General features: G+C 38.5%; 1 protein-coding gene across 5 annotated transcripts in view; it reads right to left on the reverse strand.

The window, feature by feature from the left end:
• The window catches only part of LOC111338391 (obscurin-like), a 115,173-nt gene that overhangs the window by 70,165 nt on the left and 26,244 nt on the right, over positions 1-18,764 (reverse strand). For all 5 annotated transcript variants that reach the window (XM_088745740.1, XM_088745738.1, XM_088745739.1 and 2 more), the window contains 25 exons: positions 15,123-15,242; positions 14,616-14,807; positions 14,240-14,494; positions 13,827-13,949; positions 13,153-13,323; positions 12,896-13,069; positions 11,381-11,560; positions 10,823-10,945; positions 9,406-9,597; positions 7,909-8,235; positions 7,382-7,504; positions 6,953-7,144; positions 5,609-5,932; positions 4,459-5,291; positions 3,991-4,348; positions 3,786-3,883; positions 3,402-3,471; positions 3,193-3,282; positions 2,916-3,056; positions 2,725-2,777; positions 2,298-2,548; positions 2,045-2,094; positions 1,572-1,620; positions 694-978; positions 40-100 (listed from right to left, as the gene is read on the reverse strand). In XM_088745740.1, the coding sequence (XP_088601866.1) occupies positions 40-100; positions 694-978; positions 1,572-1,620; positions 2,045-2,094; positions 2,298-2,548; positions 2,725-2,777; positions 2,916-3,056; positions 3,193-3,282; positions 3,402-3,471; positions 3,786-3,883; positions 3,991-4,348; positions 4,459-5,291; positions 5,609-5,932; positions 6,953-7,144; positions 7,382-7,504; positions 7,909-8,235; positions 9,406-9,597; positions 10,823-10,945; positions 11,381-11,560; positions 12,896-13,069; positions 13,153-13,323; positions 13,827-13,949; positions 14,240-14,494; positions 14,616-14,807; positions 15,123-15,242 (4,835 nt within the window). The remainder of the gene's footprint in view (positions 1-39; positions 101-693; positions 979-1,571; positions 1,621-2,044; positions 2,095-2,297; positions 2,549-2,724; positions 2,778-2,915; positions 3,057-3,192; positions 3,283-3,401; positions 3,472-3,785; positions 3,884-3,990; positions 4,349-4,458; positions 5,292-5,608; positions 5,933-6,952; positions 7,145-7,381; positions 7,505-7,908; positions 8,236-9,405; positions 9,598-10,822; positions 10,946-11,380; positions 11,561-12,895; positions 13,070-13,152; positions 13,324-13,826; positions 13,950-14,239; positions 14,495-14,615; positions 14,808-15,122; positions 15,243-18,764) is intronic.

Below are 18,764 nucleotides of genomic sequence, written 5' to 3' on the forward strand. Positions count from 1 at the left end.
AGAATAATTTTGTAAAGAAAATCGTAATAATACTCTTACATTGCTAAATTAGAGCTGTCAGTTTCATCATTCACGTCAAGTTCGCCCTCTGATTCACCGGCTGTAAAAAATCATTTTTAAACATTTAAACAATGTGTCAGCTTTCAATAAAATATTTTTAAAAAGACCACGACAACAATCACATGACACAGCCAAGACTCCCCCTACATTACTTTAAAACAATACAAATGCGTTAATACATCATGTCAAAATCAAAATTAACCGATTCAATTCCAATGGACGCGTCACTTCAGAATTAGTTAATAGCAGAAACGTTTAGGAAACTATGCATTAGTAATTAGTTGTCAAGGCCTCATACTTGACTAGCAGCGAAGCAACTTGCTTTTGTGTTTTGATCATCATCATCATCATCATCATCATCATCATCATCATCATCATCATAAACGAATATTTAAACAGAATATTTAAAAAAAAAAGAAACTTTGTCGACCAAACTCCAGTTTTATTTTCGGAAGTTCAACTGATAAAAATCAGTTCCTCGTGTGAAAATCGTCATCTGTCCTTGTAAAATAGTTTTTAAAAGGCATACATACATTACCAAGCAAGCAATCAAAAACCTGCAGACAGACTTTCCGTTTCAAATAAATGTCAGTTGATGGAATACTAATGTACATATTTTCCAGTCCTTCTTACATTCAACATTTAGGTCTGCCATGGAAGTTGCTGATCCTGCTACGTTTTTGGCGCGGCATGTATATACTCCCTCATCCTCAATATCAACTTCAGAAATTTTTAAGCTGTACAAATTGCCATCCTTCTCGGTATGGATGCGCTCTCCAGATCTGACGGGAAGGTCGTCTTTAAGCCATACCACTTGAGGCTCTGGAGTACCAGTAACGCGAACCTCCAGCTGTGTTGGCTGGCCCTCAGCTGCCTTAAGATTTTCCAAGGGCAAGGTAAATGCTGGAGCAACTGGAGCTATGAAAATGAAGAGCATATACAAATATAAGCTTTAGACCAAACAGGAAACAACTATGGTGAGACGGGAAACAGCTGGGATTTGGGCCACGTGGCAGGTAAAAAGAAAATAATAGAAAGCAAGACTGATTTAAGACCGGTCGACTTTTATGTCATCTTCAAACGAGGCATACCTTTTTGACCCGCAAATGGACATGATTACTCATAATTTGGATATATCAACAAAGTTGAAATGGTAAATTGGCCACAGTAACGATTACAAAAGCTGATGTTTCGAGCGTTAGCCCTTCGTCGGAGCGAAGGGTTAACGCTCGAAACGTCAGCTTTTGTAATCGTTACTGTGGCCAATTTACCATTTCAACTTTGTTGATATATCCAAATTATTTTGTTACCCCCACCGACGCAGCCCCAAACAGTTTCTTCGAAACTATCAGCCCTTAATGATTACTTATAAACACACAGTTTCTATTTCTTTCCCTTCTCTTAAGATTGCCGATTACTTTTTTCTCTTCGTACTGCAGCAAATATCCAGGAGCATCAGGAGTTGTGTAATCTAACCTATGTGCAATTTTTTACTTGATTTATTAACGTACCTGATACGAACTCTACCGGTGCCACTTCTGCAACTTTCCTTTCCGAAGCCTTTTCGAAGAACAAAAAAGAAAAATGGACATTAGGAGTCAAATATGGCGATGTCACTACTAACAAAAACAACTGTATTTTCTCGATTAAATGTCTCTCTCAACGTCGCATTCAACCAGAATAATGCGGCATTAAAAAAGGATATAAGGAAGGAAAAATAATAAAATCGACAACAAAAATAACGATCACGCACCACAAAATTCTCAGTACGATTTTATCGAAGCCAAACAGGAGACAAGAAAATTTTCTGTTTTACGTAATATGTAAAATCTATGTATTACAACTGCCGTCTGTGCTTTAAGAAATACGGTTTTGAAAATAATACCGCCTTTAAATGACCGCCGTATCAGAAACGCACAATTCTTTTAAAGGCCGCGGCTTTTCATCGTGTTAAAATGGATACGCACTTTATGTTCGTTCCTACCTCATCTGGAAATTTAGATCCGGGCTTGGACTTGAGATTCACGGTGTATTCTACGAAAAGAGAGAGAAAGAGAAATTGATTACAGCCTACATTCTTGCCTCTGAAATGTGGTAAATACCAGAGACACTGTAAAGATACGGCACTCGGTTGCTTTCAGTTGAATCGTCATTCCAGCTACTGCCCACAAGAAGAAAACCTTAATGAGTTGTTTTTCAAGCAGGTTGCAGTTTAATTATTCACACTTGCATATTACCTGCAGGCATCATGATTTCTGCTGTAGACTTCTTCCGCTGAAGGACTGTCACTGGAACCCAAATTTCATTGCCTCGGGAACCATCTGCAAGAAGTTTGACTACTTTGTACATTCCAGGATGTGACACCCGATCCAAAACCACCACAGTCTCTTCTTTGCGGATGCAAATGTTGTTATGGTCATCTCTGTAGTCTTCTAATGCTATACAGAACTCAACTTCTTTGGGAGTAGGAGCGAAGGGGATCTCAAACCTAAGATTTAGAAGTACATTCTTTAAATTCATTCTACTCCATTCGACCCAGTGCTCACGCTGATAGTCCAAAGAGAGACCCCAAAGTAGGTGTTTCAGAGATCCGCACTGATAAGCGGGCTCTGAAGCAGATGCTTCAATTATTGTCTAATATTGACCAAAATAACAAATACTTACCGAGTCTTTTGATTAATTTCAGCACAAAGACGATCAACTACTTCTTTACCAGCCTAAACAGATAAAATTTGTAAAGGGTTCAATGGGTGAACGACCACAAGGACTAAACTAAATATACATGTACAGCTTTAGAAGGAGCGGTAAAAGGAATGAATATTCAAAATACAACAAAAACAGAATGTGTGTCATACCTCAATGTCAGCTGTATCCACATCAGCCTTTTCCCCACACTCCAACATATCATCAAGAAAGGTTTTATATTCCAGAACACGTTCAACTGGCCGATCTAAGAGTTCCTTTATGGGACGAGAAGGCGCTTCATTTTCACATTTCTGTAAAATTTAAAATAAAATTTGAAAACACTGACAAGACTTGCCCAGCATACTTTGAATGGTGAGAATTGAAAGTGGAGTAGAACAATTCTATGTCCACTATACATTGTGTAAGATTTACACGTATGTAGGTTACCTCGAAAAAATCTTTTGGCTGTGATTCCAAAAACCTGTCTGAGTCACTCTTTCCAACACAAAAGGTTATATATCTGTCAAGTTCATGTTCCTAAGTAGAAAGGAAATTAAAGATCCTCATCCATACTAAGTTAGCAGACTCTTCTTTTCACAACTTTATCAGAAGATAACTATCAAAAAATACGAAAAGATGGTAAAACCTACTCTTACCCTCTTCTTGAACACTTTGCCAACCTCTGATGGATTTCCTTTGCACTTTGCCAACTCGTCACAAAAGATCCTAAAAATGAAATAAAATTGAATGTTGCATATACAGTCTCTTCTACATACACTGTGTTTGTTGCAATGTCGCCAACAACATCAGTCAAATATACCCGTTTACAAATCAAGAGCATCTGCTTGGTAAATAAAAGATGACCACGAAAAACCAAATATAGGTTTTCATATTCCTCATCACACGAGCAGCTATCTACCCTAAACACTTTTCTATTGTTTTAACAAACTAAAACGTACACGTTGGCATAGCAACTTCTGTAAATGACCAGAGCCTTATAGTAGAAACGACCAGTTAATCAATAACATTTAACAACATACACTTTGTGGAAGAAGAAGATATCTTCTGAGTTGATAAAAATGGTGTCCTTATTCTCAGCCAATTCAGATGGTGCGTTGGGAAGTTGATAGATGTAGTCCTGAAAAATAAATAACCGTACATTACTCTCACAACTGAAAAATATAGAGTCGTGTAATCTCAACTATTTCTTCCTTTTGAAATTGATTTCAAAACGAAAAGCAATACCTCTGCAAGCGACCTCAAGTCATCCACATATTTGCCCTCACTTTCAATTAACTTATCAGTGATGGCATTCATCCTATGCAGCTTGGCCTCTTTATCTGAGTCAGGGCCTTCCCCATTCACAAAGGGGTACGGAAGAGTTAACTCTACAGCATCAAAGTTGAAGTCACTGGGTGTGGTCATGAGATGCACTTCAGACTCAAACCTTGGTTGATCTTCGTCAGCTGAGTGGCCATTTGCTAGCTTGCTTGAATCAACGTAAGGAGCTGACCCTCTTCTTGGGGTGTCTGGTGGTGTGAAGATCAGAACTGAACCAGCATGCTGAGGTATGAGAAGCTCAGCATGTTTAGTATGCTGCAATCTGCGGGAAAAAGAAACAATTATTGCAACGTAACGATGTAGCCATGATTGAAAAGCAGAACAAGAGTTTACTGTGTACACGTCACAAACTTTCTATCGTTGTGGACTTACGGTTTGTGGGTACTTGCTACGGAATCTTCAATTTTCCTACAGATGTTCTCGTTAGCTCTTTTCATCTCTCCTTCCACCCTGTTTATTTCCTCTGGGCTGGTCTTTTCCACGGTGTCTGGTGTACTTTCCACAGTTTTCTTGGACCGCACTTCAACGCTCAGATTCTCAGAGCTTGGCAAACAACCAAATACATAGAGATTTGACATCATTTCTGGTTTTTCTGGAACCAGCACCTCTACTTCAGTTCTTGTCTCTTGTTTTATACTTGTAGTAGTCTCCCTTGTTGTTGTTTTCCATACACGTTTTCTCGTAAGCTGAGCTTGGTCTGCTGAAGATGGTGGAAATGTTTGTGTGTGGAGGGCTGTTTCAACTTCAATGTCTGTGTTGACATAAGGCCCTAAGGAGGTCACTGTAACATCTTTCTTTACCACTTCTACACCCCAAGGAGCTAGATCCATCTGATTAGGTTCTCGCTTCGTATCTTCACTGATGTGAACCAGAATCTCATGTTCTGGGATTTCCACTGGCTTCAGAGCTTTTCCACCTTCAAACCAACCCTGGATCTCTGACTTGATGATAGGCTCTATCTTTTGCTCAGTTTCTGTACTAACTGGTGTGTCTGACCTCACTCGCACTGAGACCTGAGGACGCTTGGCTGGTCCGGCCTCTTCAAATACTACCTGGTCACCAGGTCTTTTGCTGCCCAAGACTCCATCAACAAATGATGACAACACATTTACACGCACTGGTTTTTCATAGCCTGATGAGTCAGGAGTGGTCTCCAGCAATTCTTTCTCGTAAGCCTCTACACTTTCTCCTGTTATTTCTTCTGCCTGAAAGTAAAAGTAGAAATCACACATTCATATGACCTTGATTTCATGACTGGCTGAAAAAAATCGAGCAATCATCAGGTAAAAACTTTCCAGAAAAATATTACACGTGTCAACAAACACAATGTGAATCACAATCTCAATGCAGAGTAAAGATTTCACTGGTTGATTTCATAGTTGTATTCCATGCACCTAACATGATAAATGAAATTGAACAATCCTTTGAAAAATGAATCGCTATATCTAAATTTTAGTATTGAGAACTTTTTTTAAAAAGTTGTGTGATACTAAACAAAGGAGTGCACAGCTGGTCTTTGTACCTTGGGAGGAAGTCCTCGCTGCTTTCTCTCTCTGAGTCTCTCTGCTAAACGGAAAAGGTCATTATCCATGAAATCAAACTTAGTGGTTATCTGCTTCTGTTTGGTCATAAGATCCTTTGCTTGGTAGCGAGGTTCATCCATAGTAAGCTTAGCTGAAAGTTCAGCCAACTTCTTCAGTCGTGCCTCTTGCTTATTAAGCCCAGGCTTCACAAACCCTTCCAACATGTCTAGAAGGTCTATGACTTCCTCCTCTGTCTTGCACCTTTTTGCTTCATCCTGGGTGGTTTTCAAGAAGTGCTCACTATCACTGATCCATACTGATGCCTAATAAACAACAACAAAAAAAAACATACTTTAAATGGCCACAATGAAACAAAGACAAGTTCTGAGATAGCGGCCAAGTTCACCAAACTTATCTGCATAATCAGACTGGGAGACCCCAACACTGTCATATGTGGCGGATCCAGGGGGAGGGTCCAGGGGGGTCTGGGGGGTTCTGGACCCCCCTAACAGACCTGGCGCTTACAACTTTGAAATTGAAATTCTTACATCGAAAGGATCCTATATCACTTTTTAACTGGCTGATCTTTTTAATGAATCGAGTAAACGGTAAGCGACCAAGGAACTATAACGTGCAACCGCGACTGGTGGGAGGGGGTGTGGGGGAGAAGTAATTTGCCTCAAAAGAGTCCTACAGTCCTTTCTGAACCAAAGTAAAAATTATTGGATCCGCCCCTGGTCACGTACTTCTATTGGAACATTCATTACCTGAAGAGGGAATTCCACGTTAAGTACAACCTAGCGCAGAATCTAACGTGGAATTCACACGCTGTGTAATGGACTTTCCTTAATTGCTTAATTGAATAAAAATAATGAAAAAAAAAAAAAGGAAACTGAGCATGAAACAAGAGATGCAAAACAATATCACTTCGCCTTGTTTTCAAATCGCAATTCCATGCTGAATACCTTGCTTCGTTAGATCCTATTACGAATAAACACCTTAATATATATAATTATCTTATTAACCAAAAGCGAGGGCCGTGCTGGGAGAATATCGGCCCGAGATCTTGACAGTACGGACCGAGCACAGCGAGGTCTGTACAAAAAAGACCGAGGGTCGATATTCTTCCAGTACGGTCCCGAGCAAGCTTGGTTAATAAGAGATTTATTATACGACTGAAGTTCAAAGGGACACAAGTGCGGTATCATTCGGGACCATTCGGGACAGTGCCCGGTCCAATACTGAGAGAATATTGACCGGCAATAGAGCATTTTGATTGGTTGATTTTAGTTATTGGCCCTCTGACTTCCCGAGTCGTGTAATAAATCTTACTACTAACAAACCTGTTCATAAATCTGATGGAACTCTATTGATGCTTCAAGCATGGCCCTGTGGTCTTCCATCCTGGACAAAAATCTCTGCCAGCGGGCTTCCATTGCAGAAACTTGTCGCATAATGGCAGGTGCATCGTGATGATTTAATTGCTTCAACTTCCCTGCTTCTTCAACCAGTCTTACTACTTCCACATCAGCTGGCTGTCAAAATATTTTAATCGCCCTTATGTACCACAAATAGAGTCAACCAAACAACGCATTCAATAAAAACGTCAGACAAGATGGGGAAGATGATCAATCAGCTCTCAAACAGTTTTAAAACCAGGATATTGAGAAACCCTCTTGAAATTAATCTTAATCTCCTATAAATAGCAACTTGGGAGACAAGCAAGTTATTATCATTCTCATTCTCATCATTATCATTAAAATTACAGTTACCTTAACAGACTCCAGAAATGAATCTGACTCTTGAAGCAAAGTAACAGCATCAAGTAGAGTGACTCCAAACTTTCTGTTTAGAGCAAGGAGTTCTCTGGTGTGCTCCTCTATGGTCAAGTTGACCTAATAAAAATAATTATTAATGGAAACCTGTGTAAAAACTTTCTTTCAACAGAATCACGATGACTGAAACCAGTCCAAAAATTGTACACCAAACCTTTTTAAGCCTCATGTTTTACACTGAATATTTATTTTAAAATATACGATACGATTATTACACTACAGTACAGATAAAAGGCTCTATAATAAGTCCCATGGAATCAAAACCAAAACATTTCAAAACATTTAAGCCCTATACACAAAGGAATTTGACAGAAAAAAATGGAATGATGGAAATATCTCCCCCCCCCCAAAAAAAAACAAACTAATTCTGTTGTCTCCTTTACTTTGAAAAAATTGAAATTATTTCCAAAGGTGATTAAGACATTTCAGCCTATACATCCTTCTAGCAGTGTTTACAAACTTACTGCACTGATAGCCTGCTCAAATTCACACAATCGCACACTTTCTAACAATTTGTCCCTATGGTGTTCCCAAAGAGACCTCCACTCCTCATGTCTTCCTTCTGATCTCTCAAGGAAGCCCTTGATTTCATCACGAGATACAGAGACAGCTGCTGAAGTGGAAGCACGGCTTAAGACATCCTGTGCACTAACAGTGGTGAAGCTGTACAGGTCTTGAACTGTCTGGTAGTTGGCGAGATGGTCCTGTAGAAGGAGCTGGGAGTTGTTGATGTCTCTGGGGAGGGGTTGGCTTTGAAGGCCATATGTCATATCATCCATCATTTGGAGAAGCTGAAATGAAATTCAGTCAAGAAAAAAGTTAATTTTCTGATATTGCAATTCTCTGGGAATCATAGTGTACAAACCATCCCCAAGATGAAGTTGAAGTTAATTTATTTGTTTAAGCAGGTTGATTAATTTGGCAGCTGTAATAGCTGATGTGGACCTGCTGTCCTAACCCACCCATCCCACCCCAGGGGAGGACATCCATCACCCAGTAATCTCGTGTGTGGGAAATTAACATCTCCTGCCCCAACCCTGCAGGAAACAGGACCTCCATTTATTCGTCCCTATCTGAGAAGACTAGAATACCTAACCATTTCTTGATGTTATAGAAAGGTAGCAAATTCTTCTCAATTATTTTAAGACCTTGAGTGTTGGTCCGGCCGGGGCTCGAACCCTCAACCTCCCGCACTACAGTCCAGCGCTCTATCCATTGAGCTAACCGGGATGCCACACAATAAGTTTCACCAAAACAATTAATGTGGCAATTTGAACTTTGCCTGGGTGCGCAGGGAGTTGGAACTAGAACTGTCATTTCTTCCCAGTAGAATACATTGTAGAGGTGTTAAAAGGTAACTACACCTAGTTCACTTTTGTGAACAGATGGCCTAGAAGAAAAGGTCTAAAAGAAAGACACAGATGTTCTAATCTGGCACTTGGGATGGAGGGCATACAATTTTGGCCTAAGGGTGAGGAAGAAGGTGGAAATTTGAACAAAATAATTTTCAAATGCCAAGGAGTTTGCCAGAGAGGGGGATCATTTTAGCTATCAACTGATCGATGCATAACCATGACATGTTCCAGTCTGTTTTCAATGACTGCATTAAGAAACAGAAGAAAGGCAGTATCTTAGTAAAAGTAAAAATATTTTTACTTTAAAGCATAGAAAAGAAACAATGCCTCAACAAAAGCTGTAGGTAAAAATTAATGGTTACATTTTCATACTACTCTGAGTTTTATTTGAAAATCTTTTTTCCGTGAGTAACTATGAAGTAATTATTTTCTCCTAACATTATCATGATTATATATCAACCAAACATGCTGAGAATAAAGAAAAGACAACTTAGAGGATGTCATATGATTCAATGGAAATTCTCAGAAAAAAATTGAACAACAATGTATAAAAGAATTAAAAAGAATAACTATGGCAAGATGAAAGGGGCTGATTGCACAACTTACTTTTTCAACGCTTGAGTAAAATGTTGCTGACATTGACAGCAAAACCTCATAATCTGCTAGCAGTGTCTTAAACCTTTGATAAGCAATCTGAAGTTCATCTGTAATGACTCTGATGGCTGCTTTGTAGCTACCCTCTGCCTCTGACAGCTCCTCTGCTGCACGTAGATGTGCTTGAACATCTTCATCAGTGCGCTGAGGAAGAGACCAAGAAAAACTTAGAACTACATGTGTAAGAAAAACAACTTACACCAGAAGTCTTTACTTTGTACTATGTATATTTTACATGGACATTGACACACCAACTTACACTGCATTTCTCTAACCAGTTTTACCACCGAGGCTACATAATGAGGAAAGGTGAACTGTGAGTTTTGGAAAAAACTGGTGTCCACATTGGAAAGAACTAGAGGCTCTATAATGATGATAGAAGGTAGTATTGCAGAATATTTGTCTCACATCAAAAACAGAAAACCTGCCACGTTCCACATATTTAGAAGTACCCTGTTCCACAAGCAAAGGATGATTCAAGAATATAAATTAATGTAGTGACCATTTGACATTCAACCAATAATTAAATGGTAACAAATAATCATATTAACAATAACAATAATGACACCAATACGTATGATGCACGATCTTCGCAGTAGAGAGCCCTATTTATGCAATAGCGAAATCAAACCTGAAAAAAATCAGGCCTGTACGGGATTCGAACTACTGACCTCTGCGATACTAGTGCAACGCTCTACCAATTGAGCTAACAAGCCAACTGGGAGCAGGCCATTAAGTTGATTCGTAATAAACCCGTGATGATAAATCAGATATGATGAATATATGAAGTTCGTATATTTTGAACTGCAGTTACAGATACGTATGATACAGGCCTGATTTTTTTTAGAGCGCTGCACTAGTATCGCAGAGGTCAGTGGTTCGAATCTCATACAGGCCTGATTTTTTTCAGGTCTGATTTTTGCTATTGCATAAATAGCGCTCTCTACTGCAAGGATCATGCATCATACGTATCTATAACCGCAGTTCAAAATATATGAACTTCATATATTCATTGTAAATGACAACAATAGTAATAATTTATAATAATAATTTGAAGGGGCTAGCTTAGGAACCTCACTATTCCTCTATTGGTCTACGCTCTAGGCTCCAATAATGATTAATCAATACTAATTTTAGTTTTGCCTGTTAATTTTAAATTATTTTTTTATTTTATAGCAATTCCATTTGATGACATTATGGCTTTGCCTCCATAGAGGCAGTAGTCATAAAAAGGCAGTTTTTACTACTGGGCAGAATAGTATTTCTTTCCAGTTGCTCATTGAGCAAAGCCTCCCATCTTCTTACACTACCATTTCAATCTTATGTAGAACCTGCATTTTACTTGTTTTTCTTGTCCTCTCTTTCTTACCCTTGCAGCATCTTTGAACTTTTGCAACTTGTCTTCTAACTCTCTTGGGTCAATGGGAAGGGAACTGTAGTCTACTTTGACAGGGAAAAATGTATCACTCTGTTCTTTAATCCATAGTATGACCTAAAACGATGAGAACAGAACCCCGGTTAGGAAAAAAAGGAATTAGAAAATGATAGCTTACATGGTTAATTAATTCCAATGCCCCTACTGCTTAGACTGTTACAACAGTCAATATTCCACATAGAAAAATGTAGATTTGTTGGATTACAACTTCAAGTCAATTTAACTGTCTTTCCAAATCTGGAGATACTGCTGAGTTAAGAAACTTGAAGGCTCACTTTAGTCCTCTGGAAAATCAGTTTGGCCCTACTGAGAGCAAATCAAATAAGCTCAGTTTCACTTGATTTGAAGGTGATAACTTTTGGAACAGTCCATGTTACTACTTAATAACTACTACATTTGCAGTTTACACCTAGATCATTGTGAGGTTATAGAGAGCCTCCCTTGGCAGGTACAGTGTGTTCAAATAAAGTATTAAAACAAAAGACTACTTGCCTCCCTGGTGTCTTTTTCAAACTGCACAAACTCAGCACTCAGCTGTCTGTTCTTGTTTTGTTGTTCTTCTCTTAGGTTCCAAAGCTGGCCAAGCTTGTGAACCCTTGCCTCTAGAGTTGCCAGGAACTTCTGTATGCAATCAGCAGCTGCCCCTCTGTCCAAACACTCCTCTCTGGGTTCCTACAGAAAAATAAAATAATGGATGCTTTCCTCTTTAAACTACAAGAACTTGTTGGGGGTCTGCAAAATCTGTGAGCAATGCAAGTCATGTGAGCCATGTGAGTCATACGAGCCATTTTTGCGAGTATTTCTTTTTCTTCGATTAGTCCAGGGTCTGGGAGATCGTTGATCATTTCACTCCCGACTATCACTAAACTATCACTGTAAACCGCCCACCCGCCCGCCATCTTGAAAGCGGAGATGATCCTGGGGGCGAGTACAAACAGTACAACCTCGCTGCCAGGGTACTCTCTCTTTCCCTGGGAAATTAATTTTAAATTTAGCTACAAAAGTGCTTAAAATTGAAATATTCCCAGAAAAAAATCCTAATCTTGCTTCAGTTGCTAGAACTATCGCTGGTGCATCAAATATGAAAAATGCTCTAAACATCTGTACATCATGCCAAGTCTTGCTCATAGTAATGGTTGTCCTGAGTTGGACGAATTTTTTTCTTTGTTTCATATTTTGTCATTTAGAGAAAATTTTATCAATTCAAATTGCTCATGATCTGCAAAAAATAAAAACAATGCGACAAAAATTAATTAAGGTTCAACTTAAGTAAAAAAATTTTCTGAGAAAAATGCATGGCTCCACTGCCCTACCACTACTTGAATGGGTAGTTGAATGGTATTCATTGACTCTTGTCATTCATTTATATCCATGTGGAAAATCATTCAGGAGAAAAGAGAACAGTACTTCCGGGGCAACTCTGTGTATTGGCATCAAGAATGGTGAGGAAATCACATAATTTTAACAGCTTCGCTCTTAAGTGAATCAGAGTTATCAAAACTCTGTCGGTTGACTGACTGCTCCAGGTGGTTGTCTCTTCCCTCAGACAAGTCTTTCTCCAAAACTCACCACCAGAATAGCAGAAGCTGGTTTTAAGATAGCGTTCGACCCACCAGCTGATGGCAAATGCTTCTACTACAATGCTTCTTCTCAAATCAGATTTAGTCCGTCAACATTGAATGCTGTCATCTTTCACTACTTGAAAAATCATCACTTCGATGTAAGTAATTGATTTTTTATGGACATTTTTGGTTGATTTCATTCAGGATACGCGCAGAGATGCAAAAAGATTGCTTAGGATTTCATCAGTTTGAAACAATTGCCTTGTTGCCATGTTTTTCTATGAATTTGTTCTTTGAAGAATAAATGTAACAAATAAATGTAAATGTAACAAATAAAATTCTTAACATTTTGATTGTGGCTTGCATGGTTCACATGGCTCATCCTTGGCTCGCATGGCTCGCTGGCTCGCACGTTTATAACACTCACTTGTTGGGGGCTACTTACTTTTTGCAACTCATCAAGAAGTGCTTGTGACTCTCTCTGCATTTGTCCAGAGGCTGAAAGAATGGCATCCTGCAGTTGTTCTTGCTGTACAAGTAATGCAGGTGATGCATCAACATTCTCTTTAGGCTCATCACTTGTCAGCTGATTGAAGAGCTCATCCAATTTCCCAAACAGCTATCAAGAAAGCAAATCATTGATCAGGCAACTAAAACTTGCATTGAACCTTATTATCTGCACTAAAAGCATTTGGCACCTACCAGTTGTCTATGGCGATGGAAATCAAAGTACATTTTCCCCAGCTTAAGCCTGTATTCAAGTCGAGAAGAAAACCTCATCCACAAATCTTGTATATCTTTCACTTTTACAATATCTTTTTTTGATTGCACATTCGACACATCAATCGCTTTGGCCATTTGATCTGCAAAAGCCTGCAAACAAACAAAAATTTGGTGAATACTGTAAAAGTTTAGTCCTGTACTAATTGCGTTCTTAATTGTTGTAACAAATTTGTGTCTTTCTTGACCCACTTTTATGGAAAAACAAACACCATCTTTTTCTATTATTTTTTTTTTACTCATTCTTCTGAAAGCACTGTTTGGTGCAACCCCTATTGGTAATATTATCACACTAGAAAAGGCATTCATGAATATTTGGTCAAGTTACAGGTAAAACAATAAAACTAGACTAAAAATACTCTTTTATGAAGCAGTTCTAAAGATGCTGACTGTCTAAAGAATCAGTAAATGGTTGCTAAATTACACTTAGTGCATTTACTGGCTGGAATGAATGTGTTAACAGCTGTACATGCAACTCCAAACAAGGGCCTGATCAAAATCTGGTGCATAACTTTGCCTAACACAGATGTGCAATTACCAAATATTGATACAAGTAGAATTAATAAGCAGGTAATTTGCCAGCTACAGTTTCTAACCTGTCTCTCAGAATCCAGTTCTTGATGTGAATACAGAAATTCCTGTGATGTTTTGACAGAATCACCCATTACTGTGTTGCTATCAAGAAAGTCTTCACCAACATTCCTAATCCAACCACAGAGCTAAGTAGAAAAAAAAAAAACTTAAACAGCAAGTACTGGTATACTAATCAGTGACACTTAGAAGATAGTTTAAGAAAAATAAGATGACCATCTCAACCAACCAAATACAAAACTAATAATCAGTCACTACTTAATCACTTGCATTTCCCTTCACTTGTGCTCATTAATGTGTTAATAGCCAGTCCCCTCCTTGGTTCCTTGCAGAATTACCTTTTTCTGATACAAAAGACTACCTGACCGTCTGCTTAATGCTGGTTTCACAAAACTCAGGATAAAGATGAGAATCTTACATCTTCAAATTCCTTGTCAGCAAGATCAGGTTCAACATTAACAAGCATAGCTGTACTTCTCTCCTGCAATTCTTCATACATTCTCACAATCACAGGTTGGTGTTTCCCATCTGCCATTTTCTCTTGCAATATCTTTCCGTCTCGCAGTTGAGCTGCAGATGCTGCATTGATTGCTCCATACAGCTCCTTTTGATCTTCAATGGTCAGCTTTTCTTCTGTAATTTTGTCTCTTATTTCATCAAGCTTATCATGTGCCTTAAAAGAAAAAAAATAAAATAAAATAACCAGGAAAGTTTGGAAATTTCAGTATGAAACTAATGGTTAGGAAATGCCAACAACTTCAGACAAATCAAACATCACTAATACTGTCACTTACTCTGCTGTTTTTCTTGTAAAAGGTTAGTGTATCTGTCAGTAGTTTCCTTCTATCTTCCAAACGTTCTTTGAATAACTGCAGGTTTGTTAGTAGCAGGGTAATTTTTTGCTGTGTTTCCTGTATGTCACTGAAGTTTCCATGCATAAGCTTTTCTGTTTCTCGTGCAAGCCTCTGGCCAGCCTCTTCCTTTTCCTGATAGTAAAAAGGAACTATTGCTTACAATTTTTAACCAAATTTTATTATTTATCAAATCCTATAAATTTCTTATCAGACGCTCAACAGCTCATCTTGTAAATGCAATGACACTCTCCAATAGTCACTTCTTTAAAATTATTATTCACTAACCTTTCACTTAAACAAGCAATAACTCTGAGAACTGATTACACAGTATAAATAAGAATCATATACATAGAGAGGCTAGCAACTGGCACTCAATTCTTGCACCCACGAGTTATGAAAAGCCAAGGATATGTTGGCCAGTGAATCAACAACAATTCATAAACATACCTTTGCCACTTCCTCAAATTTGAAGTGTTCATCGAGGAGAACTTGAGTTGAGGGTGCCGAGTCTCCATAGTCTTGATAGCTAAGATAATCCTCTCCTTCCTCATTTAGCCATTTTGTGATCTGTTGGATTGTTGTTACAAAAGTTACTCTTAAGGATCACAAATATCACCTTCTTTGGCTAACCCTAAGAATACTGTGTTGTAGTTATACAAGCCTGTGGTCTAATGGCACCCGGTTGCCAGAGACCACTAACTTTTGGCTTCCAAGACAACTGATAAAAAAAATGCCAGTCGCCCAGCCGGTCATTCTTGTCCCTCCGTTCAGTTCCATAGTATACAAGAATGCAAAAATATGTGACATGCTGTTTTCCATTTATTGTGTAAATAATGCCTCGTGGAAATTTCCTTTGATGCCAGATAAGCTCACCTGTTTACTCTCATACGTTCAGATCTTAAGTTTTGTTCCACATGATTTGACAAATATCTAACACTACGATCTCAGACAGAAGACATGAACCTTCTGAATATTAGTACCATTTCTCAAAATATTATCTCAATTTTCCCTTAGGCTGTTTTATCATTGTTTACTTTATTGTTACAAATACTTTCCAAACCGCAAAGTGTGAATTGCCATGTTAAAAGTCTTTGTTTATGCAAATGTATACGTTTTCTGGTCAGCATAATTTGATAACTTGTTTGCACAGGGTTACCTAGCTTTTGAAGGTTAGTTTTATTTCTTTGGAATACATATCTTGACGATGAAATGATCAATGCTAGATAGCTGCAAGAATGAATTCACTTAATTGGTAGGAATACAGTAGCACAGTTGTATTGATCTAGTATAAATTTCTCTATTACTTCTTGACACTTTCCATCCATTTGCTACTGTAATAGCTAATTTTAGCTTTTGCAGCAAATACATGTATTACAAACACATCCCCATTTAAAAATGTACTTCACCATTTTAAAATGTACTTGACATTTCAGGTATCTTAGTTCCTGAATGAGCCAATCAGATCTCAAATGCATTTTTAATGAGTTCTCTGGGAACTAAGTTCCTGTGTCAACCAATCAGATTTGGTTTGTAATATGGACTTTGCCCTTTAGGAACTAAGTTCCTCACTAAACCAATGACATGGAAGAATACATGACGTGACATTTCTAAATTAAGGTTCGCCTGTTTTATTTAGGTCAACACTAAATAGAGCAGACAACAATGTTACACTTTGGAAATGAGTCGAATACACGATGGTCTACACGGCAACGAAAAGGCATCTGATACTACACAATTCTGTAAAAAATGCCACAACGGTTTTGCCGCGCTTTTTACCAGCGCAGATACATATACCTTATTAGTAGTTTTGTTGTGTAGTATCACTGATTATTATTACAAGTTGTGCCGTAGTTTGATGAGCCCGTAGGGCGTGTGAAAATACAAATAACGAGTAAAATTTTTACTCAGCGATACTATACAACAAAACGTCTAATAAGTTATTTATTATCCAACACGCCAAGCTGTTATATATATGTTGTTCAGTGCGGGTGAATTTCGCGGATATTTATTTACGGGGAGTGCGTGACAGAAGTATGCGAAGCAGTACCAAACTGGCGCGTTGTTTTGTTGCTGTTTCTATTTTCTTCGATGAATTAAAGGAAGAAATTTCCTGGACGTCGAGCTGTTCTTCTTCATTTGATTCATCTAGTAAACTTAGATCTATATTTGCCAGCCATTCTGACTCTTCGTCGTCGGATGTATGATTCAAACTGGCTGCCGTTTTGTTTTCGTCATTTAACTACAAATCCACCGTCATTTAACTACAAATTCTCCGCTTGCACGATGCGAGAAAATCTGTTTAACCGATACTCTAGAGTACAAATACCGCGTGACATTTGTACTCAACCAATCGTTTCGTAACATTTTCAAAGCTGTGGTGTATGTATAAAGGGCAGAAATTTCCTCTCCTACGCTTCAAATGCGTTGTTTATTTTGTTTCGGAAAAGTATTTCGCTACGCTTCAATGATCTCGTCTCGGATTGGTGAAAAAATGACAGGTGTATTCATGCGTGGAAATGAACTTACAGTTGCGAACCGAGATGTAATCGGCGTTGAGTTTCTTGTTTTCCTCTTCTCTCTCGTGAGTTAAAAAAATCCATTCCCAAAGAAAAATTAGGCAGATCTTCATCGGCTTATTCGCTTGTTGCCATGTCTAGTTTAACTTTTTTACGGAAGTTTTTCCCGGTTTTTAATGAAAAATGCTGAAGTCACTCGTGCGAAAAAAAATTGTCCCGAGGCATTTGACGTCACCAGCGTGAATCAGTGGGAAGCACGCTCGCGCAATTGAGTTTGATTGCACGACCCTTAGAAGCTATGTTGTAATAAGCAACATAAACCGGTCTAAAAACTTATCGCAAGAGCAACATTGCCGGGGGAGACTGTTTTGACTTGTGTACATCGCCATTTCAAAACGTACTTGACATTAAAGGTATCTTAGTTTCAGAATGAGCCATTCAGATCTCAAATACAGTTTTCATGAGGTCTTTGGGAACTAAGTTCCTGTGTCAACCAATCATATTTGGTTTGTAATATCAACTTTGTTCTTTAGGAACTAAGTTCCTCAACAAACCAATGACATGGAAGAACATATGACATGTCATTTCTAAACTAAGGTTTGCCTGTTTTATTCATGTCAACACTAAATAACACAGACAACAAATTGAATTGATAACATGGCAGAGCCGCGCAATCAAACTCAGTATCTGTAAGCTCTCTCCAGATCTCGATAGCACACGCTGTTGGCGCCTGCAAATGGCTTCGCCAGAATTGTTTTTTTTTTTCGCGCGAGCGGCAAATTTGTGAACACGGTGAAAAATATTATACTTCGCGACAATAATGGATAAAAATAGAGACTCGGCCTACCAATCCCAAAACGAAGACAATTTTGTGACCTTTTCTCTTTGGCTAGAATTCTTAACCGAGGCAGAAAAAGAGAAAAACAACGGGAAACGAGACTCGGCATCAGCGCTGTCACGATTCACTTCACTGAACAAACACTTCTAAGATAGTGTTGTCCATATATGAGAACGATCCTTCGCAGTAGAGCACTATTTGAGCAATAGTGAAAATCAGACCTGAAAAAAATTTCAGGCCTGTACGGGATTCGAACCACTGACCTCTGCGATACTAGTGCAGCGCTCTACCAATTGAGCTAACAAGCCAACTGGGAGCAGGCCATCAAATTAATTTTTTTCAGGTCTGATTTTCACTATTGCTCAAATAGTGCTTTACTGCGAAGGATCGTTCTCATATACGTCTCATAACCGCAGTTCACACATATGTTTCATATGTTTGTTGTTGTTTGATTTATCATCTACGGGTTTATATCGAATTAATTTGATGGCCTGCTCCCAGTTGGCTTGTTAGCTCAATTGGTAGAGCGCTGCACTAGTATCGCAGAGGTCAGTGGTTCGAATCCCGTACAGGCCTGAAATTTTTTTCAGGTCTGATTTTCACTATTGCTCAAATAGTGCTTTACTGCGAAGGATCGTTCTCATATACGTCTCATAACCGCAGTTCACACATGTTTCATATGTTTGTTGTTGATAGTGTTGTCCGTTATTCGTGTCAGATTTCGGATGCAAAATT

Source organism: Stylophora pistillata, chromosome 14 (assembly GCF_964205215.1).
Source record: "Stylophora pistillata chromosome 14, jaStyPist1.2, whole genome shotgun sequence".
NCBI lineage: Eukaryota > Metazoa > Cnidaria > Anthozoa > Scleractinia > Pocilloporidae > Stylophora > Stylophora pistillata.